This window comes from Conger conger, chromosome 1 (genome assembly GCF_963514075.1).
Source record: "Conger conger chromosome 1, fConCon1.1, whole genome shotgun sequence".
In the NCBI taxonomy this organism is placed as follows: Eukaryota; Metazoa; Chordata; class Actinopteri; order Anguilliformes; family Congridae; genus Conger; species Conger conger.
The window spans coordinates 31,470,608-31,495,141 of NC_083760.1; the positions used below are offsets into that span (position 1 = coordinate 31,470,608).

Here is a 24,534-nt window from a genome sequence, read left to right on the forward strand (position 1 = left end):
TGAAACAATAAGGAAGACGTAACCTGCTGCACAAAACATACATTTCTGAATATAGGAAAAATAAAACTAAAATCAAAATGCACACATTGCAATAAAGAGTCACAAGGACATTATCCAATCCAATAAGACGTGAAGCTGAAAAAACAAACCACTCACACTTGAGAACTTAATTGAGCAAAAAAAAAATTTAAATAAATAAATAAAAATGAAGTATTGCTCAGCTTGGCCCAGGGGTGCCGAGTCATGTGTAGGGTGGAGGGCCGAGAGCATGCAGGTTTTCATTCCAACCAATCACTACACCAGCTGATTTCACAAATTAGTTCCTTCCTCTCTGGTTGAAGGTATGTCATATTAGTGAACCAGCTGGTGAAGTGATAGGCTGGAATGTAAACATGCATACTCTCAGCCCGCCATGACAAATGATTGGGCACCCCTGGCTTCATCATATTCTGCAAGAGTATATGCATGAATGATGGATCTATGTAACAGCTAGGGGTATTTACGACAACATACAGTATCGTGAAAAAGCATTTCCCCTCTTTTTCTGAACGAAGGGCTCATACGAGCGTGCCACGTCGGATTCAACAAACGCACCTAACTGTCTTAAATGAAGATGTCCATTGTAATGCAGTATATATGGTACTGTAGGTGGGTTCTGTTGGGATTAACAAGAACAAGGGACAACTGATCTGATTGGGTAGACTGTGGTTCATTCATTTTTGGCAAGACATAATATGGTGGACGGTTAATAAACTTTTCAGTTTATTCTCCTAAACAGTCCACTAAAATACATTTCTGAAAACATTTTATGTAAGGATTAATCAATGCAGTTGCTAAATCTTGATTCATATTTGATCTACAACGCCCAGTTTGAAAGTTTTATCCGAGTTTTGTTTGCCAGGGGAGCTGTACTTACATGCACTGCAAGGTTCTTGTTTACAGAAAACAGGTTGGGACCACTTGTAAAAGCTGTTCCTACTGAAGAAAAACATTTTAATAATAAGGCCTGCCACAGCGTCTCAACTGGGCCCAAGTAAAGATTTTGACCAAAACTACTCCAAAACCATTTCTAAGGCTCTGGGACTTCACTAAACCACAGTGAGAGCCATTATTTCCAAATGGGGAACCTTCTGAACAATGGTGAATCTTCCCAGGAATGGCCAGCCGCCATAGTTTCTCCAAGGACAGAGGGACAACTCATTCAAAAAGTCACAAACGATCCCAGAAGAACTTGCAAAGCCTCTTTAGCCTCAGCTAAGGTCAGTGTTCATGATAAAAAAAGAGACCAGACAAAAATTTGATTCATGGGAGAGTAGCAAGGTGGAAAACACACTGCTAACCTAGCTCATCTCATTTTGTTAAATAACTCCTGGATGATCCCCAAACCTTTTGGGATAATGTTCTATGGACAGATTAGTTAAAAGTGGAATTTATTGGATGATACAGTTCCCATTATATCTTGCCTAAAGCAAATACAGCATTTCACAGTAATAACATCAGACAAACAGTCAAACATAGTGGTGGTGGTGTGCTGATGTGGGGATGCTTTGCTGCCTCAGGACCAGGATGGCTTTTTGTGAATTATTGAAGAAACCTTGAATTCTGCTATGTATGAGAAAATTCTCAAAAGAGAATGTTCAAGTCATCTGCCGGTGAGCTGACACTGAAGTGTAATTGGGCAGGACAATGATCCAAAATACAAAAGCAAGTCCACATCTGAATGGCTGAAAAGAAACAAAATTGAAGGTTTTGGAATGACCAAGTCAAAGTCCTGACTTGAACCCAATGGAGATGCTGTGGCAGGACCTGAAAACACAGCAGCAACCTACCCATTTGTCTGAATTAAAGCAGTTCTGCAAAGAGTAGGCTAAAATAACAGGAAGCGTTTGGTTGCAATTATTGCTGCAATAGGTGGTGCAATCATTTATTACATCTAAGGGGTTAATTACTTTGTCACAGGGGTGATATGAGTCTTTGATAACTTACTTCATTATATAAATTAAATCAGGTTCCCTTTCTCTAGTATTACATTTTGTCTTAAATAAATAAATAAAAAGATCTTAAATAAATCATATAAAAAATAGACAAATATGACATAATTGAGGAAATCAGGAAGGGGGCAAATATTTTTTCATGGCACTGTAAGTACTTCACAATTACCTAAATAAGTGCAATATATGGACTGTAGGGCAGAGACAGCAGGTAGTGAAGCAAACCATGAAACATGAAACATGAGTTTATATACACATACCATGTGTATATAAACTCATCATGCCAAAGGTTCACTTGCACCAAGTCAGAATTCTACACATGCTATTCACGTTCCCTGTCAAGTCGCTTCAGTGACCATAATGTGCATATTTCTCATTTACATGGAAGAAAGTAAGAAAAAGGAACAGTGTGATACACAGGCTAATATACATACTGGTCTCATTGACCACTCATCACTGTCAATCATACATGGCAAACACCAGTTATATTTACTCTGTTGACCTGTTTTTAGGGCCTATTCATTTCCCAAGTGTACTTTAGGTTATTTTATTGTTATGGGAAATGCAGGGAAAAAGCAATTTCATGCACCAGGAAACCTGATATATAAACTAAATGGAGTCTCTAATATCCTCCTGATATTAAAAATAAATAAACTTTCCATGAGATGATCTGTTTAATTTAAATCTTGGGGGTGATGTGTAGAAATGTTCAGATCACTTCAGATCAGTGGAGTGTGTTCCCAGCTATTCTACTGCGCATTCTATAGACCCAACGTATTTTGAAAAATGAAAACTTTAAATGGAAATGAACCATGAAAAGAATACTTTGGTTCTGCATAAGTAAGTTATACCTTTAGCGTTATCTGACACTATACATTACCCACACGCACCTAGGCATCTCAATCCACCCGAACACTCGTTTTCCATTTTGAATGGCCTCCATGGGGGGTGAGGCTCGAGGATCTGTTAGTTGAGTGGTCAGTCACCATCCACTCCACATAATGCTTGTGACAATCTTTAGATTTTGTAGGTAGGTCCACACATTTGCTCATATGTTGTTCTTCTGTATGCCCTGCATAATAATAGCAGTAACAGTCATTTAAGTAACTTGTGAGCTGACCGAGAGTAAATGAGTCTCTCCCATAGTAAGACATAGCTAGTAAACTCTTCCCATTCGGTAGAATCGATATTTTTGGAAATGCAGGAGATCGTTTTCAAGACACTTTTCAATAAAAAAATTTTTCAACACATTGAACAACTGGAACACTTTGCCAAAATTAATCAATGCATTCTAAATCTCAGAGATGCATTGAGAGAGAAACCCACCCAATGTCTCCAAGTTACGGCAGAACAAACATCAAATAAGACGAGTACGAACAGATCCGAAGATAACTTATATATAATATAGTTAAAAATACAATGAGTTAAATTAATACATTCACACTTAAAAATATAGTTTAAAAATATGAGCTAATAAACAGAGTTATGTAGGATTCATAAGACCCATGTTCTCTAATCACCAAGATCACCCTCAGGGTCCAATTCTTTTAATTGTCCTCTTTCTATGAAGATGTGACAGTTAGAGGTTTCACATACTACACATGAACCAAGCCACACTTCTCTTTGATTAAGTCAAACTAACTAGGTGGAAAAGCCTCAGGTCTCTTTCAGATTATGCCTCTTCCTCCTCCTTACAAATAATTAATTTACATTTTAAATTGTTTATTTTCTGTTTCTATCTACACTTATCAGCATACTGATAATTTATCAGTATGCCATTTGTGTATTATTCTTGTTAATGATTTCAGGATGCCTAGAAGCCATTTAAATGAAACCTTTTTCATTTCTGATAGTGATTATGTCATGAAAGCAATTATACACTTACTGTTTAAAGGGTGTTAAATGATTAAACTGACTGCTTTCATCACAGCTGACTTTTTGCAAAAACAAACCTTTAATGCATGATCTGAAAATTTCACTTACTGTACAATATTGTCACATTCTCAGTTGAAATCAACTTTAAAGATACATTCTCAGTGGTGTGAAATGGTATTGATACTGTAATGCAGCTACATTGTGTGTCATTTTAATATAATTTAATTTACACAGGGTAGATAGACTGAGCAAACATGATCATTTACAGCAATGCAACCCCCCCCCCCCCTCCCCCCATTAAATATGTACGTTTGCAGTGTGTTATAATAATTAAATAATTAAATAATATAATAATTAAACTTCTACTGAGCCCAAGAAATAAATTTCCAAGAATGTATGCGAAATGGGAGGGGGACTTGAGTTGTGCATCCATTTTTACAAGTACAATTGGGAGTGCAAACGCAGTGAAAAATACAATTTGTATAAATTCCTTTAAACATTAATTTTTAATATTTAAAACATTTCATAACTTATTGTGGTTATTGTGGATTCTACAGTTGAGAACGCTTTTGATCGGTAACAGACATTATTAACAGGTGGATGTAGCATGGCTCATAATGAAGTTCATACAGCTTCCCTCTCCCGGCTGTATCCTCAGCCACTGGAGCCGTTCAGTCTTGGTCGCTCTGGAGAGGCTGGGTGGTGGGCATTTCACTGATCCACCTGTTCAAGGGAAACACAGTGGGTAATGAAGATAAAACATTTCACAGGCCTTAAAACTCAAACCACCTGGATAAAGTCTTCAGACCAATAGTGCTTCTCTCCAGTTTTTTAAAATAGTTCATCTATCATTGCCATCCGATGAAGCATTGCACCTTAAGGAAAACGTAAACCTGTCCCAGCGCAGAGATGTACTATACCTGGTGTTCATATTATAAGCAATTATGCTATATCCAGCGCATGCTATGGATGAATCAATCAGGCCCCCGACACTCATTGCTCCAACTATATCTACTGACTTCAATGTTTGATAATCATTTGCGTGTGTGTGTGCGTGCCCGTGTGCATGTGTGAATACGTACAGGCATGGAACAATCTCATAAAGCTAGTGGCCAAATGATGTATAGCCTAATACTGACTCAATGCCTTTGTTTACCCATTTCTCCAACAGTCACCTTCTACATCCTCAATAGAGTAGCAGGCCACCCCAGAGATTGTTTGTTTGCAATCCAAAATGAATTACCAGTTTTTTTTGTGAATGATAAATTGCTGTAGTCCATTCTGCCATTACCATGAAATTCACTATTGTGTGACTAGCGCAATGAAGAGAGACAAGTGCAAGGTTCAGGCCAACGATGGAAAAACTGGTCTAATTCCAGCATTGGGTCCACCATGCAGACAAAGAAACTGAAATTTGCAGTTAAAATGCTCGCGTTTCTCTCTATTTAGTGATTAATTCAAGCCATCAGAAGTAATCCATTCAAATTCATCAGGAGATGTTCAAAAAGAATACAAAGGAAGGACTGGGCATTGGCAGGGTGACAAACAGTTATATTTAAAACCAATTGTAATATAGCAAGTCTTAAAGATTAGTTGTAATTTTTGACTCATAGCTATATTCGGTCAGGGAATGACAGAATAAAAATGATTTATTAAACTCCCTTAGATGTTTTGGAGTGTCTTTTATTTGACGCAAAGCCCTTGGGTGTGTATAAAGGAGATGGACGGCAATGTGTTTAGGTGGCTGTTGGAAAAGTACTTGCAGGCAGTTATGGAGGCACTCACTGTCTAGGAGCTTCAGGGTCAGGAAAAGGTGTCCGTGCATTACTGAATGGATGTGGTAAGGTTAATATGGTCTGGCAAGGGGAAGTTGCAAAATGAATGCAATTTTACTTTAATTTAGTTAATATTTGTCTAAAGGAACTATATTGTGTCATTCTATCACTTCCTGTTTCACAAGAGTATAATAAATGAGGAAACAATCATGCAAAATCCAAAAGAACTGTCAATTCACAAGACACCGATGTTAATTGAACATCACAAGTAATGGGTAATGGGTATATATCCCCATAGAAGCATAAAAACATAAAATGGTACCTCCATACCAGCAAACTCTTTGGATGGGTGGTACAAAGAGAGCCCTTACTGAGCACAATAAATTAAACCAAGCATCTTGAGTTTGACAAACCTCATTGGAATTATGACTGAAACAGAGTGCTATGGCCAGATGAGACAGAAATATAACATTTTGGCCATACACACCATCGGCATGTTTGGCGGCAAAATGGAATGCATACAAGGAGAAGCACCTCATATACCCACTGTCAAAAATGGGAGAGACTCATGGCAGTCATCTTTACCAGGGTTGTTTGCACAAAGTATTTAACTAGGGGTGCCAATAATCATGGAACCTATTTTTTGGGGAAATATTTTTATTAGAAAAATGTTAGAATTTGGTTGATTCCATTGAATCATTAATAAAGCACACTACTTTATACACTGTATTATTTTGTAGTTTACACTGTATATTATTATGACTATGTTGTGTTCATTCATGCAACAGTGTTACACATTTATATTCCATTATTTTGTGCATCTGTGCGTCTGTTAATCTATCAGATACACCCACGGGTGTGGGTGGGGGCAGGGGCAATGGCATGTCACAATAAACCAAAAAATCTATCTGCATTAAAACCTTTTTGCAATCTCCTCTACATTTGAATACCATTTAGAATACCATTAACAACATTTAGTTAATTTCATTAACTTCACCATTTGGTTCATTTAATGTTGTTAATTTCATTAACTGAATGAGTTTATCTAAGCACCAATCTAATTTGTTACATTTAAATAAACCTTTCTGAATTTTATTAATGAATAAAAACAAGAGGTACATTTAATTTGTTGTTTTTCAGTCTCAAATAATTGCAGTAAAAATATGATCTAAGGACTGAGATCAATCATGTTTTTTGGCTCAGATACATGAAAAGAAGTATAGTCTTAATGCCTGCAACAAGCAACAGTATGTTTTGTGGATACCCGGATGTTTTTGTGTCATTATATTGATCAAGTCTTTGTCGTGCTTACTGTCATTTACCTAGGGAAGGGGCGGGTAGGATAATGAATGAATGAATGAACTTCTTATCCTCAATATCACAGTTAACATATCACCCATTTTAGCCAACATAGCCAGCGTGCACATTTCGTGCTGGTAATAGCAAGCCAAGAGTGTTGTCTGTTTACAAACAACCAATTCAGGATGTCACATATCATGAGCAAGTAACATGAGCAAACTATTTTTAAATGCAAATAGCTTTATTGGTAAAATCAAAAAATCCTATCACACTGCTGCCTTTGGGTCTCTCCTTGCAGCAGACTGCAGGCAGTGTATGAATTTAGGACAGTAATTAGACCTGGACTACTTGCCAAACATTGAAGGATTATACAAATGGATTCATCACCTAGCATCCAATCAGAATCGAGTATTCACCCAGACCATGGAATAATACAATTTAATTTATATGATATAGCTTGCAGTATTAGGCTATAAAATGAGGATTGCTGCAAAAATGTACACACACATTGATTCATTCAATAATTTATTAATCCTTGAGGTAGTACATTTTTTATCATGCAGTTGTCAGGTGGGAACTGTAGGGTAAACTGTTTCTGCTGCACCATCATTTAAGAAACTAGATACTGAATTTTTTTAATGCATTTTGGTGAAAATATGAATCAAGAGACACTGATACCCATGAGTGGTCAATAGCCTAATCCCCATTTTAAGTAGTTATAATTTTTATTTGTGATATCAGCAGTTTTTTATATAAATAATTACATTTAACTAGTTATAATTAAAGGTAAAATTTCTTGAATTTACATTTTAGTATTCTTGATTTCAATTCCTACTAGTATACTCATTTTAACTTTTAAAATTTTAACTAGTTCAAATTCAATTACCAGTATGAAAAATTCCAATCTTAACTAGTTAAAATTGAATTCTCAATATCAGGTATAGTTAAATGAATAAAATGATAATTATTTTAAGAGATTGCTTGGTTGATTTCTTGTTAGTTGCCATTGTTTAATCTGTATTAGTAGCTGGCTAATATCTTTCGGTAACCCGCTGGTAATCTCTAATTTGGAGAAACGCGCAGAACTAGTTTTCATAAGGAAACAAAGAATGCATCGCATATACCTATGTATGTTCCTTGCAGAGCACATAGCAAGTTTTGTTCAGAGGGCCAGCAAGCGACTGAAACCTCATCAACTTAATTGACAAATCAACAGATAGAATGTTCACGCACAACATCACATGTCTTTATTCATAATTTTGCAGACTTCCAGTGGGCATTTTTTCTTTTTCTGGCAGCAAAACATGATATTTCCAGTTATATAACTATCTTTAAAACACCTTCACTGAAGTATTATTTCCCTGTAATGCCATCTAAGGAGGAGAAGCTGTAGCTCACATCTCATTGCACAGCAGTACACTGCTCTGGACAGTTGGATGGCTGTCTGCTCCAGCTGCTCATAAAATCTAGTCTGCAAAATTTGGTCGACTGAGGAGGCAAACAAAAGCTGGCAATACAGGCATGGCAGGAGTGTGTGGGCTTATCTGCATTGTCCCACATTGACTTGGATTGTCCTTGGATTGAATTGATTGACCAAAATTGACTTATATCAGAGTCATAGCAAGAACGAACAATGGAGGCCAAAAGGAACTGGCCAAGATCGAAAGCACCCCCTCTCATCTGTGAAACACGGAAATGGGGGTGTTCCTTGCACTCAGAGACCTGGATCACACCTGACATCACCACCACTCCTGCAGCCCTCTTTCCCTCTTTTTCTTTCTCTCACATCCGCTAGCTACCTGGCTGTGGTGGTAGTTCTGGTTTGTTTATCTCCCCCTCCTGGAAATTCTATTCCCCTCCTCCCTGACTGGTCTATAACCACTTTTGAATACCACTCTGTCTCAATTGCCTACCATATTAACAACATCTTCAAGATCCACCTGGAAGCCTCCCAGTCTGCTGCCTTCCATCTGCCAATCCTTTGGCCTCTCCTTGCGACACTCTCCTCCAACCCACAAGGCCAGCAACCTCTTATACCTGCTTATCCAAACTCATTCTTAATGATCATCAGATTATTTTGTTAAGACTATTGTTTGGCCTGACTTTTTAATCTTATTTTCTTATGTCTCATAATGGCTTCCTTGGCTTTCATTGGCACTACTCTGGTCCTCATTAACAAACCCCAATAACATACTCCAAAGGTAATTAAAAGCCTAGAATCAAGACTAGATAATGAAAGCTCTATTTTACCTTCACTAAGGAAATGACTGAACACATCCGACCAATGAAAAACATACAGTCCCCTCCAAAAGTATTGGAAAAGCAAGGTCAATTTGTTTGATTTTGCTATACACTGAAGACAAGTGAGTTTGAGGTCAAAAGATGTACATGAGATGACACATCCGAATCTCAGCTTTTATTTCCTGGCATTTTTATTTAGATTTGTTACAACTTAAAACACACCACTTTTTGTATCAGACCACCCAATTCTTAGGTGAGAAAAAGTGTTGGAACATGACTGTGACTGACAGGTGTTTCTTGTTTCCCAGATGTATCCTGTTAGATCGATTGGTTAAACAATAAATTAGTTCTGAATGTCTGCTCTTGATTTTAGCCTTGGGTTTTGCCTGTGAAGACTGCATTTGTGTTAGAAAAGACCAGAGAGCTGTTTGAAGGCCAGAGAGCTGTTTTTTGGAGAAAAGCAAGCTATTTTGACGCTCAGAAAAGAGGGGAAATCCACTGCACAAGCATTGGGGATAGCTTGTACAACAACTTGGAATGTCCTGAAAAAGAAACTGCTGGCGTACTGAGCAGCAGACATCAAACAAGTCAACCAAGGAAAACAACAGCAGTTGATGACAGAAACATTATGTGAGCTGTGAAGAAACCCCCTAAAACATCAGTCAGCAACATCAAAAACACTCTCCACAGGTCAGGAGTGAAGGTATCTCAATCAACCGTTCAAAGAAGACTTATAGAGCAGCAATATAGAGGCTATACCACAAGATGCAAACCACTCATCAGGAGTATGAATTGGAAGGCCAGATTAGAAGGAAGTACAGAGATGAGCCACAAAAGTTCTGGAACAAAGTTTTATGGACTGATGAGACCAGAATTAATCAATTAACTATACCAAAGGCAAAAGTGTGGAGAAAGAAGATGATCCAAAACATACAAGCTCATCTGTGAAGCACGGTGGAGGAAGTTTCATGGCTTGCATGACTGCTTCTGGAGTGGGCTAGGTAATCTTTATTGATGATGTAACCCATGATGGTTGGAGGAGGATGAATTCAGAAGCCTACAAAAACATTCTGTCTGCCAAAATAATTTGGAGGAACTTCATCATGAAGCAAGACAATGACCCAAAACACTGCTGACACAACAAGGGACTTCATCAGGGAGAAAAAGTGGCCAAGTGAATCACCAGACCTTAACCCAATTGAGCATGCATTTCACCTCCTGAAGAGGAGAATGAAGGAAAAGCCCCTAAAACAGTAAAAGCCTGGAAAAGCATCACAAAAGAAGAAAGCAACAATTTGGTGATGTCAATGGATCGCAGGCTTGATGCAGTTATTGCAAGCAAGGGATATCGTACCAAATATTAAGTGTTATTTACTTAAATACTCTCTGTTCCAATACTTTTGCTCACCTAAAAATTGGATGGACCTAAAAAAGGTGCTATGTTCTAAGTAGTTTAAAACATCTAGGTGTAAATACCAGGAAATAAAAGCTGAAATTCTGAACTGTCTCATTTTCATCTTTTTATCACAACCACACATTTATTCAGTGTATTGCAAAAACAAAGCAATTGGCCTTGCTATTCCAATACCTTTGGAGAGGACTATATTTGAAGCCATTTGTCCCAAATGTTATGGTGCCCTTAAATGGGGGACAATGTATAAAAAGCTGTAATTCCTACATAGATCATCCAATATGGATGTAACTACCCCAGACACACTACACTTCATTATTCATTATGTAATTTCAAATCCAATGTGCTACAGTACAGAGTCAAGACAAATAATTATGGACTGCACTGTATATGTAGCCTATGCATGTATGGACAAAAACTGTATACAAACTTAGATACAAATTAATTAAAGAAAAATGATTCATATCTGGTGCCAACATTACAACCTTACAAATGGTTGACTTGTTTAAAGAATATTTATGTTGCAAAGCACACCAACTGAGTAATTTTCAGTCTTAATTAGAGTTCAACCGTGTGGAACTGCACCTGGGCTATGTCCCAAAACACAGTAAATCCCCTACAGCTGTTGTTCACTTTAAAACAAGCAGAATCATAGCCATATTACATGTAAATGTGCAAATAATTTGCATTTGTAACATCAAACTTCCAGAATCCAATTAGGCCTAGTATTTAGAGGTTTATGTTGAATGGATTTTGTAAAATCCACAATGGATTTTGATGCCCAGCATGCAGTTTGCAAGAGAAGGACATATGGTTTTGTAATTTATGCTTATCCTTTATTAAAATCACATTTTGTTTGGTTAAATTAAAAATTTCACCATCACTGTAAAATGTTTTTGTTTATAGATGAAATCATTTTAATATTAAATTGTATAATTTTAAAGCACTTTCAGTTTGCAAATGGAACCCTGGTTTTTCTGAAGGAAATTTCTGCATTCAGAAAAATACAGAAACCAATTTTGAATGTTTAATTATAATAAACATGGCTCCGCAAAACCAATTTCTTTTTCATTTGTGACCTTTCAGTGAAACAGTTGGAGCTTGAGTCCTTCTTGGCAGCCAGAGCACAGAGCCTATTTATATTTAACAGAGAATGCGAAAAACGTCCATATTTAATCATCACGTCCTCCCCTTATATCAGCCTCGCTTTGTTAAAATGCTCTGTATCACTGCTGCTATTATATTTTTCCCTTTCCTCACTCATAAAGGTGTGTACATGTCTGGAGTTCATAAAACAAACCATTATTTATGAGACAGCGGGCCCGGATCAAGCTCAGCAAAAATAACGAACCCTCATGCCTTAAATGTTTCATTTCTTCAATCCAACACACCTACTGCTTTGGCCTGAATGGACTGTATTTACTGCATAGGGATGACTGGAATGCGGTGACAAAACGCTGCCAGTTTTCAAAACTCATTTCACTCTAATTCTAATGAGAACCTGTGGACATTGTAAATCAGACCAGACAACAAAACAACAATGTTGAATAAAAGATAACAATAATGACATTTTGAACTCCTTAAATATTCCGACACAGAGATGTGTATTTAAACGGAGAAAGGAAAAAAAAAATCCCTGTATGTGAAGGACATGCCAGAATCACAGCGCAGTGCTCAAGGCAAAACCCATTAATGCCCCTTCAAACAACCACACAAATAAATAAGTAATGACGTAAATAATCAAAACAAGCAAAAGTATGGATTCCGTGCCGATTCTCATTTCATCCTTGAGCTGTGAGAAAAGGGACTCTCCCAGTGAGGATTAGCACAGGCTAAGGCGATTTAGGATCAATCCAGTATGCAAATCAATACAGCCACTTTACCACATCTCAACACGTTATCATTCGGAAAAGTAATCTAGGGAAGTATGGGGCTCTCTAATGCAACTCCACACTGTTTATCCATTAGCATATTTAACATGTGTTGCCGTATTCTTTAATTTTCCTTCAACCAAGCCTCTGCTCAGTCTTGCAAGGAGAGTAAATATACAAGATTCAAAGGAGGATTTCAATAGACTTCTGATGTAATGTTTATTTTATGATTTCAGAGCTCTCCCTTTTTCTTTTTTACAGTTTGTGAGCTTTTAATTAATATGTGAATACATCACGCAGTGGGAATTTAAGACATCCTAGGAAAAGCTGGTAGTTTAATCAGAAAAACAATGTAAAATATGCAAAGAATACATATGGGGTGCATATTACCTCCATATTTGAATATTGGCAAATGTGACAGCCAGATGCTGCTTGTTTCTGCTCATTTCCAGTTCACGATCAGCCGTGATGTCAGAGGACTGCAACTCAAATTATGAATTGGCCTGTAGGACTCCTGACCAGTTGGTCCTGGTTTGGTCAAGAGCCAGCCAGTGGTTTAACTGGAGCCATCAGAGAGCCAGTAAAAATTGTAAAATGTAGCTGAGCCATAACCTTTTATAGAATGACACTAAATGTGTAGTATTCCGTCAATTATTTACATGGCATCTATTTTCTGAACTTCACGGTAATCACCTATGCATTCTGCATACAATATGTTATACTCAGTTAGTACATTATTAGGTATTTATTAAACTTATTTTTTAGACTTCTACTGCTGTAGCCTATCCCCTTAGAGTTGTGTGCGTTGTGTGTTCAGAGATGCCCCTCTGCATACCACTGTAGTAATGTGTGGTTATTTGCGTTACTGTCACCTTCCGGTCAGCTTTGACCAGTCTGGCCATTGCCCTCTGATGTCTCTCATTAACAAGGCCTCCCTGTCTGCAGAACTGCTGCTCACTGGATTTAATTATTTGCATAGACTAGCGTGTGTGAAAATCCCAGGGGATCAGCAGTTTCTGAGATATTCAAACTACCCTGTCTGCCATCAACAATCATTCCACGGTGTTATGTATGTGTATAATGATACACGGCACTATTTTATGTTATTAGCATGATCTGCCATGCAAGATATGCTGTACATGCGCATTGATATGTATGTGTGCTGTTGCCCTTGAACCAGTCTGCCACAGTGCCTAGTAAATGGTTAAAGTGATGTCCGTGGTTCCTGCGTCTTTTTATTTTAATATATAACAGTTGTAGTGTTGGCAGAACACAACACACGGTCAGTCACGTTTTCCCCATTCTGGTGGTTTATGTGAACATTAACTGGAGCTCCTGACCCATATCTACAGGATTGTATGCATTGCACTGCTACCAAACAATTGGCTGATTAGATAATCACATGAATAAGTAGGTGTAATAAAGTAAAAATGTTCCTTATAAAGTGCTCGTGAGTGTATTGTCTGCAGTCACAACAAACCAAAGACAAGCTACAAGACTTGGGGAGAAACTCAAGGGAGGAACTGTACAGCAAATGTACATTACTATACATTCTACATTACTGGATAAAATTGCAAGTGCCCAGGTTTAAGTCCATACTATTTGACATACACTTTTTCACGGTGCAATTTTCAATCAATATCGTCACAGCATATACTATTTAAAAGCGTTAAAACTCACGGTTCCATCTGTTGAAACTATTGCTTTAGTGACATCAGTTCCTTATTTTGTAACGTGGGGTGTTAGAGTCCTTTTTCCTTTCATTTTCAGTTTGCATGCTAAGACAGTTACGTGCTGAAAAATTAGTACTTGAGATTTTATGCCTAAAAAGGCTGATATTTTACAAAGAAATCGCTCGCCTCAGTGAACAGGACAGTGAAAACACATTTGACTCCATGGCATTTTCAGTGACGTGACCCAATTTTATATCGGTGAGCAGCTAAATACATTGTCAAAATGTTAAATTTTTTTACACTTATAAATAAGGAGTAGACCGGCTTTTGAATAAAATAAAAAAAACCAGCATGTGAAATTGTGGGATGTTTCTGATTAGCATACAAGATTTAATTATTGTACTTTTTTTTTATTTTTTATACAATCATCTGGACCTGCTGCTGCCAGATGGGGAGAGTTGGAAGAGGGAGGCAGAATATATTTTTAAGGATAAAATGTATTTTATCATTTCGTATGCATTCTAAGTCTCCAAATGTACTTTATGGAAACCTGCCTAGCCTAGTTCAGGATTGTGTATGTAGTCAAAAAGGCTCAAGAGTAGTAACCATTATATTTTGTGTGTGCCATTTCCAAGCTTGTCTTAAGAAAAGGGGTACTTAAGGGGTTAATGCTAGACTGTTTTATATTATATAGTTCACTCCACAGTTGATATGTTGAAATGACTTCTGTAGCACCTCTTATTTCAGTACATATACCATGTTTGCAATAGCAGCACCAGGTAGCAGGACTTAATATCTCAAGGGGAGGACTTCAGCTCTAGATAGGGAGCAATTCAATAAGTACCTTGCTTCCTTGAGATATTAAATGGTTCCTTCAAGATAAATACTTTTTTCTCAACAAATCCTCCTTGGGGATGTAGTGACAGAATGACATTTATTTTGTCCTCCTCACACACGCTCCGCTCCACCCTCCCCCCCCCCCCAACAACTTTAAATCCCCAGATGTAGGTGCAGGCCCATCTCATCACTGCAAAGTCCTGTGTCAATTTGTGAGAGTACAAACAAGAATTTGTCACTAAGCAGTCCATTTGCTGAACTGCACAGCATTTTGTTGGAAGTGTCCACTTAGAGGAGAATGAGAGGATTTGCAGCTTTTCTGACCAGTTGGTAAAATATGTGTAGTGCTGCCACCAGATTACTCATTTTTCTTGTCAGCTGAGAGAAGCATCAGATTTGCTACGAGCAAAACACTATTAGGAGCTTTTTGGGTTTACAGTGGGAGACTTCAAACATTCTCACAGAGAAGAAATGATGTGGTCATCATACAGTCCCTTCCAAAAGTATTACTGAATACATTTGGGGTTGAGATAAAAAGATGAACATGAGACAAGAAGGTCAGAATGTCAGCTTTTATTTCCTGGTATTTACACCTAGATGTGTTAAATTACTTAGGACATAGTACCTTTGGTATCAGACCACCCAATTTTTAGGTGAGGGAAAGTATTGGTAGCATATCCCTTGCTTGCAATAACTGCATCATCAAGCCTCTAAAACCTTCCACGTTTTCTCCCTAATGAAGTCCTTTGTTGTGTTGGCAGTGTTTTGGATCATTGTCTTGCTGCATTGTCTTGCTTGCTCCACCGAATTTCTCCAAAATGGACGCAAGTTAGCAGACAGAATGTTTTTGTAGACTTCTGAATTCCTCCTGCTGCTACCATCATGTGTTAGAACAAAAATAAAGAATAGTGAGCCCACTCCAGAAGCAGCCATGCAAGCCCAAGCCATGACACTTTCTGACACTGGCCTTTACATCACATTGGTAGAGGTTAATTATGGTCTCACCAGTCCATAGAACTTTGTTCCAGAACTTTTGTGGCTCATCTCTGTACTTTTTCTGCAAATTGTAATCTTGCTTTCCGATTCTTACTACTGATGAGTGGTTTGCATTTTGTGGTATAGCCTCTACACTATTGCTCTCTTTGAATGGTTGCTTGATATACCTTCACCCCTGCCCTGTGGAGATATCAGTCACTGACTGATATTTTGGGGTTTTTCTTTACAGCTCTCACAATTTTTCTGTCATCAACTGCTGTATTTTTCTTTGGTCAACCTGTTTCATGTCTGTTGCTCAGTACGCCAGCGGTTTCTTTCTTTTTAAAGACATTCCAAGTTGTACAAGTTATCCCCAAAGCCTGTGCAATGGCTCGATTTCCCCTCTTGTCTCAGCTTCAAAATGGCTTGCTTTTCTCCCAAAGACAGCTCTCTGGTCTTCATGTTGGTTTATCTTTTCTAATGCAGTCTTCACAGGCAAAACCCAAGGTTAAAACCAAGAGTAGAAATTCAGAACTATTTATTGTTTAACTAATCAATGTAACAAGACACATCTGGACAACAAGAAACACCGGTCAGTCACATGTTCCAATACTTTTGCTCACCTAATTGGTTGGTCAGATACAAAACGTGATATGTTGTTTAACAAATCTAGATAAAAATACCAGGAAATAAAAGCAGAAATTCAGATCTCTCATCTCATTTACAAGTTTTGACCTTCAGTATATTGCAAAAACAAAGCAATTGACCTTACTGTTCCAATACTTTTTGAAGGGACTGTATGTACTAGGTACATATATCACTGGAGTCAGTATGATCTCTCATTTTCACTAGTCATACTGCACCTGTAACAAGATCTTTCAAATGATTTCCGAGAGCTTGGGAATCTTACCATGGCTCAACATGGCTCCTGTCTATTTACTATTAACAAATAAAAACATTGGCCACACTGGTAGGTCCACAATATATAACGCAAAATGTCAATAAAAACGTATTTCTTGTCTGAAAGTTCTCTCATTTTAGTCCTTCTCTTTCTTTGCAATTCTACATTTTTCACTCAAATGCAAGTCATTTTGCAGCCAAAATATAAAAATATAACTGATTAAATTGCTCATTAGGCAAAGACCATTACAAAGTGGTCTGCAGCCAGCAAGAAGCAAGGTCTGCTGGTTACAATTAGCTATGAATCAATAAAATCAATAGAGGTGAGTTGACTGTATAATTATCTGCTGTCATTAATCAATGCAATAACAAAACCCAAAAGATCCTGCAGCTTCAAGGACCAGAGTTGTGGGCACTTGCTATAAAGTTATGTATTGTTGCTTTTCGGTAATTGCAACTCCATACAGACCTTGATTTGCATTCGGCATCTTGAGAGAAACTTCCCAAGAGAGAAATATAAAAATTTTCTTGTTGCAAACAATCCGCGGATTGAAATCAGTCAACGGATTACTTGGACTCCGAACACCTCAAACAGATGGTCAGCAAGTGTGTCGTCAGGGGCTGGACAGGGGCTTCCTCCACCATGCTGATGATGCCCAGTTGGGTGGCAGGGACCACGGTACCGGGAGGCAGGATGGTGGCTGGCTCTTCTTATGTGTGGGGAGGTGAGTACAGCCAGGAGAGAGCATCAGGCTTAATATTCTTGGAGCCGGGTCGGTACATCAGGTAAAAATTTAACCGGTTGAAGAACAGGGACCAATGGGCTTGGTAGGGGTTAAGTCTCTTGCCCGACCTCAGGTACTCCAAAATGCGGTGGTCAGTCCAAACAATGGGTTCTTTCCAGCAGGAGGCGCTATTCTTCGAAGGCCAGTTTGACCGGGAGAAGCTCTCGGTCACCAATTTTGTAGTTCCTCACTGTGGGTGTGAGGCAGGTAAGGTGCAGGGGTGCATCTTATTATCTGGAGCCCTTTGTGGAAGTACCGCTCAGGCACCGGTGTCGGAGGCGTCAACCTTGAGGGTGAACTGCTTCTCTGGGTCAGTCTTGGTCAGGACAGAAGCAGAGGAGAAGCGTCTTTTGAGCTCTTGGAAGGCAGACTCGGTATCAGGGGTCCAGCAGAAGGTGACCTCACTGGAGGTTAGGGCGGTGAGAGGGGCGACAACAGAGCTGTAGTTCCTGATGAAGGGTAACTCCTTGCGGTTAGTTGGGGGAGGCCAACTGACGACAGCCTTGGCCTTCTCAGGGTCCATTTCAATTTGGCCTCGGGAAACTGTAAAACCAAGGAACTGAACTGAACTGTGGAGCAGTGAAACAGCCAATTTGCAAGCAGGTGCTGCAGGACTTGACGGACATAGCGGACATGTTCTTCGAGTGAATCCAACAAGATCAGGATGTCGTTCAGGTAGACAAACACAAACTTCAATATCATATGTGAAAGCATGTGGTTGATGAGATTCTGGAAGATTCTGTCACCTTCACCAATGCAAACCAGGTGATAGGCATTGCATAGATCCAGCTTAAAACGTGCAATTCTAGAGGGAAGAAGGAGACAGGTCAGGAGGCGTTTCTTCGGTCAGCGGGGCAGGTGTGGATGGATCAATGGCTGACTGGAGGCAGGACACATGGCAGTCGGGGCTCCAAGCTGTGATGGTTCCCTGGCTGTGGCGTAAAAAAGCCATAGTCTGCCCAAAACCACCGGAATCGGGGGTGATTTCATAACATAGAAGGCAATCTCCTCCTGGTGGTTCCCGGAGATCAGGAGACTGACAGGTGAAGTGACGGTGTTCACATCAGCCAAGGGGGCACCCGTGAGAGCGTTCGTCCAGAGGGCTTGTGTCAGGGAAGAGGTGGGTGCTCCCAGCCGATCGATCAGAGTGGTGTACATGAAATTGGAGTCGATCAGAAACCATACTTGGTGTTGTACACCTTTCCAGGAAATAGCAGTGAGCACGGTGGTTTGGGAGGTAGAGGGGGTTCAATCAATGTACGTGCCCATCAGGACACCCTTGCTCACTGATGGGTGTTCTCTTTTACCGGGCAGTTACTGACCTGATGACCAGGTCCGGCACAGTAGAGGCAGAGTCGTTCCAAAATGCGTCTTTCGCTCACTTGCGGTGATAGCCTGGTGCGGCCGACTTGCATGGGCTCAAGATCAGGGTTCTCCACCAGAGGTTGACGGCTAGGACATGGGGTGAGTGTAGTTCTGGGGTAGCTGGATTCCCTGGTCTGTCTCATGGCTCGTCACCCCCTCAGACGTGAATCCACGCGGAAGTCCATCCAAAGTGGCGGGCAGCTCACAGGTGGTCGCAACTCATCTTGAATGCGATTAGACAGTCCATTACTGTTGTGGGCACTTGCTATAAAGTTATGTATTGTTGCTTTTCGGTAATTGCAACTCCATACAGACCTTGATTTGCATTCGGCATCTTGAGAGAAACTTCCCAAGAGAGAAATATAAAAATTTTCTTGTTGCAAACAATCCGCGGATTGAAATCAGTCAACGGATTACTTGGACTCCGAACACCTCAAACAGATGGTCAGCAAGTGTGTCGTCAGGGGCTGGACAGGGGCTTCCTCCACCATGCTGATGATGCCCAGTTGGGTGGCAGGGACCACGGTACCGGGAGGCAGGATGGTGGCTGGCTCTTCTTATGTGTGGGGAGGTGAGTACAGCCAGGAGAGAGCATCAGGCTTAATATTCTTGGAGCCGGGTCGGTACATCAGGTAAAAATTTAACCGGTTGAAGAACAGGGACCAATGGGCTTGGTAGGGGTTAAGTCTCTTGCCCGACCTCAGGTACTCCAAAATGCGGTGGTCAGTCCAAACAATGGGTTCTTTCCAGCAGGAGGCGCTATTCTTCGAAGGCCAGTTTGACCGGGAGAAGCTCTCGGTCACCAATTTTGTAGTTCCTCACTGTGGGTGTGAGGCAGGTAAGGTGCAGGGGTGCATCTTATTATCTGGAGCCCTTTGTGGAAGTACCGCTCAGGCACCGGTGTCGGAGGCGTCAACCTTGAGGGTGAACTGCTTCTCTGGGTCAGTCTTGGTCAGGACAGAAGCAGAGGAGAAGCGCCCTTCCCCCCCTCTAGGCCCATCCCTTCCTTTTCCACTTTCTCCCCCCTTACAGACTCTGATGTTTCTCAACTCCTGCTCTGCCACCGCCCTACAACCTGTGCCCTTGACCCTATCCCCTCTTCTCTTCTCCAAACTATCACACCTGACATTCTCCCATTTGTCACCTCCCTTGTCAACTCCTCCCTGTCTTCCGGCTGTTTTCCGGCATCCTCCAAGAGGGCCCACATCACTCCGCTGCTAAAAAAGCCTACCCTGGACCCCTCCATCATCCAGAACTACCGCCCGGTATCTCTTCTTCCTTTCCTTTCTAAAACTATAGAACGAGCCGCTTCTACTCAACTTTCTTCCTTCTTTTCTAACAACAACCTGCTAGACCCCCATCAGTCTGGCTTCAGATCGGGCCACTCGACAGAGACTGCACTCCTCTCCGTCAGTGAGTCACTTCATGCCGCACGAGCAGCCTCCCTCTCCTCTGTCCTCATTCTTCTAGATCTCTCTGCTGCCTTTGACACTGTGGATCACTCCATCCTCCTGTCTTCCCTGTCAGCAACGGGCATCTGTGGCACAGCCCTGGACTGGATTGAGTCCTACCTCTCTGGTCGCTCCTTCCAGGTTGCCTGGGCTGGTTCGGTATCGACACCTCGGCCCCTCGCCACAGGAGTTCCCCAGGGCTCAGTCCTTGGCCCGCTTCTTTTTTCTCTCTACACTCGCTCCCTTGGCCCTGTGATCACTGCACATGGGCTATCCTACCACTGCTATGCGGACGATACCCAACTCTTCGTCTCGTTCCCGCCGTCTGATACGCAGGTTTCAGCCCGTATCTCTGCTTGCCTGAGGGACATCCAGAGCTGGATGGACAACCACCATCTAAAGCTCAACCCAGGTAAAACTGAAACGATATTCATCCCTGCTAATACCTCTCCCCATCTGGATCTCTCCATTTCCCTCGGGGATACCACACTCACGCCGTCACCCAGTGCAAGGAACCTCGGCGTGGTGATGGACAGCAGACTGTCCCTTTCCGAGAACATTGCGGCGGTGACCCGGTCTTGCAGGTTCTTCCTATACAACATACGGAGAATCCGCCCCTTTCTCACCCCCTACTCGACCCAGCTCCTGGTCCAAGCGATGGTTCTGTCCCGCCTGGACTACTGCAATTCCCTCTTGGCTGGCCTCCCAGCGTCTGCCATCAGACCCCTCCAACTCATCCAGAATGCAGCAGCTCGTCTGGTCTTCAACCTTCCCAAATACTCACACGTCACCCCCCTGCTTACTTCCCTCCACTGGCTGCCTGTCATGGCTCGCATCAAATTCAAAACATTGGTGCTAGCCTTCCAAGCAGTTAAAGGGTCTTCCCCAGCTTATCTGCAAAAAATCATCAGACCCTACACCCCTGCCAGACCTCTTCGTTCAGCCTCCACAGGCCGCTTGGCACCTCCCCCTCTCAGAACCTCCACCTCACGCTCACGACTACTGTCTGTTCTGGCTCCACGGTGGTGGAACGAACTCCCCGTTGAGGTCAGAACTATAGAATCCCTCCCCACCTTCAAGCGCAAGCTGAAGACACACCTCTTCAAACAGCACCTCTCCCCATCCCTCCCTACCTCCCTGTGAACCTTAATTGTTGTCTCTGTGACTTGTGTATCAGTATTTTAGTTGGCTAGGTAAGCAGTGTTTGGATAGTTAACTTTGGTGACTTTTGCTCTGTTTGTTTGTTTGTTCAAAAAAAAAAAAAAAAAAAAAAAATGGCCCTTGTCCTTATCTTTGTTGTACAGGTAGCAGTTGAAATTGTACTTACCTCTAGGGTCTTTCAGCGAACTTATCCCTGGTTATGGGTATGCACTTTGTTGTACGTCGCTCTGGATAAGAGCGTCTGCCAAATGCCAATAATGTAATGTAATGTAATTATAGAAGGCGCTGTATTGTGCGATGTGATCTCAACCAGCCAAGGCCGCCAGGGTACGGAACTCAATGGTGTAGTCAGAGACAGAGCAATTGTCTTAGCAGATCCGGAAGAGTTGGCACGTGGCAGCAGGTCCGGAAATTGTGGGGTCAAAGGGAAATAAAAAAATAGTCAAGAGGCCAAACAATGCTTACCAAAATAAACAGTTTGGAACATCATTAAGAACATGTCAAGAATATTATGGTACTTTGAATTGGGGGGAAAGTGCTGTAATTTCTCATTTCTACACGGTGAAAACAGAATGTATAAAAGCTTGAAATATTCACTATAATGGCAAGTTAATTGTTTTATTAGAAATCTGAAATGAGCAAAAACAAGAAAAAATGTATCTCTGTTCAAATACTTATTGATTGCACCTTTATTCCATATTTTGGGAAAAACATTTTAAAATATTTTTCAGCGTAGGACAGCACGCATTGCAAGCATTGTATAAGCTATTGTCTTGCTACACTCAGTGAGCACTTTATTTTTTAGACTTATTATGACTTCTGCTGCTGTAGCCTATCCACTTAGAGGTTTGATGTGTGGTTTATTCAGAGCTGCTCCTTTGCATACCACTGTTGTAATGTGTGGTTATTGTCACCTTCCTGTCAGCCTTGACCAGTCTGGCCATTCTCCTCAGACCTCTCTCATCAACAAGGCGTTTTTTCCTGCAGAACTGCTGCGCAAATGTTTTTTTGCACCATTCTCTGCCAACTCTAGGTACTGTTGTGCATGAAAATCTCAGGAGATCAGCTGTTTCAGAGATACTCAAACCACCCTGTCTGGCACCAACAATCATTCCACGGTCAAAGTCACTGAAATCACATTTCTCCCCCATTCTGACGGTTGATGCGGACATTAACTGAAGCTCCTGACCCATATCTGCATGATTGTATGCATTGCACTGCTGCCCCATGATTGGCTAATTAGATAATCGCATGAATGAGTAAGTGTAGGTGTTCCTAATAAAGTGCTCAGTGAGTGCATATTTATCACCAATAATTATACCAATTCTAATAAGAATCTTTTGAACAACTTAAATGTTTTAGTAATTTATTAATTTAGTTTGCACTCAATGGAGATGCTTGCTCATGTTTTAAAATGTGGCCTTCCAGATAAGGTTTGGCTGTAGTGTTCTTCATTTTCGTGCATCGCTTTGTGTTCTCATCAGCATTCATGATGGGTCTGGTCTGAGAAGCCATGTCTTCAGAGAACCAAGATAAAACAGCAAGCTATGTGTGTGCAGTTCAAAATGTAACCATACAATGCTAAATGAACTCCAGTGAAAATAGTGCCATGGCTTTAAAATAAATAAATTACCCCAACTTAATATCAGTCCATCAAAAAAGTTTCCCAAGGTCAAAGTGTTTTCATCGCAGCAAATTACAGTAAATAAATTAAGTACATTCAGACTCCTCTAAAAGGCAAACTGTTAAGATCTAACATTTGTGAACTCGCAATTTCTGCTTCATTTCATGCCGTTTGCTTTCAGGTGCCAACAGAATGAGTCTAAAGAATCAATTCTTCAGTACCAAGGGAGCACATGGAGTTTTGATAGCAGGATAAATTACTTAAAGGTTCATTACAAAGAGGACTGCATCACAATTATCTGCTGAGGAAGCCATCCCATTTCTTATCAACTTCAAAGTACATAACTTTACTGCCACCTGCACTTTTTATCCTAAAACAACCGGTAGCATATGCTTAGCATGCATTATATTTCTTTCTCCAAGACCTGAATTGACCGTTCTGGTGCTGACCTTTCCGTGCGGCACATAACAGGCAGAAGTATTCAGTTGACTGAGATGACCCACACTTATGGCAGTGTCCCAAAAGTGTCCAGTAGGGCACTCCTCTGCACTGTTGGACAACAGTGTCTGTCTGGTCCAACTACACAATCACAATGTGTGTTGTATCTGTTCTATCATTCAGAACTGATGCAAAATTCAATCTGCTTTCATTACAGTACATTTCATTATGGAGTTCATTAACTGCTCTTCTCCCGAACCGAAAGGCCAACAAAACAAGCGCACACGCTTTTCAGCTCAGCCTCTTTCAGGCTAGCTAACTTGCTTATTTTTCACTCAGATCATCCAATCACTCAGTGAGCCCCCCCAATCTCCTCAATCCCCATGCAATTGAGCAAATGGTTCAGTGCACCGCTCACTGTGATGTGCATATACTGCATTATAGTACATCAAGTTAAATTATGCCTGCTGCTTTCAGTGAGCATCACTCAAGTGCGCTCTGCTACTTAACATGCCTATGTGACTTGTTTTTACCTCCTCTGCCTTCTTGATTGCTGCCAGTCTTTGTTTTGTAGGCTCAGACACTTGCAGGGCCACATCATACTCAAATATGATCTTGAAAAAGTTCAACGTAAGCAACAAAAACACTATCGCATAGATGGAGGCCTTAAGGATGAACTATTTTACCATCTTGTTAATGTTATCAGTTAATATTAATATAAATATTAATTAATGTGACGCAGTCATTACAACAGTATATATCTGAACCACTTTTTTCAGTAATGTTAGCTTAAAGTTATTTGTTATGAACATTAACTCCATTAGGTGAAGTCTTATTCATTTTCATTGCACAATATTTGAAA

The 24,534-nt window shown here is 40.5% G+C and overlaps 1 protein-coding gene across 1 annotated transcript in view; it reads right to left on the reverse strand.

The window, feature by feature from the left end:
- Window positions 1-4,353: 4,353 nt before the first annotated feature.
- Window positions 4,354-24,534, reverse strand: part of zgc:174356 (uncharacterized protein LOC100137120 homolog) — a 50,510-nt gene continuing 30,329 nt past the window's right edge. Inside the window, exon 7 of the mRNA XM_061239781.1 lies at window positions 4,354-4,589. Coding sequence (XP_061095765.1) covers window positions 4,538-4,589 — 52 coding nt within the window. The 3' untranslated portion in view covers window positions 4,354-4,537. The remainder of the gene's footprint in view (window positions 4,590-24,534) is intronic.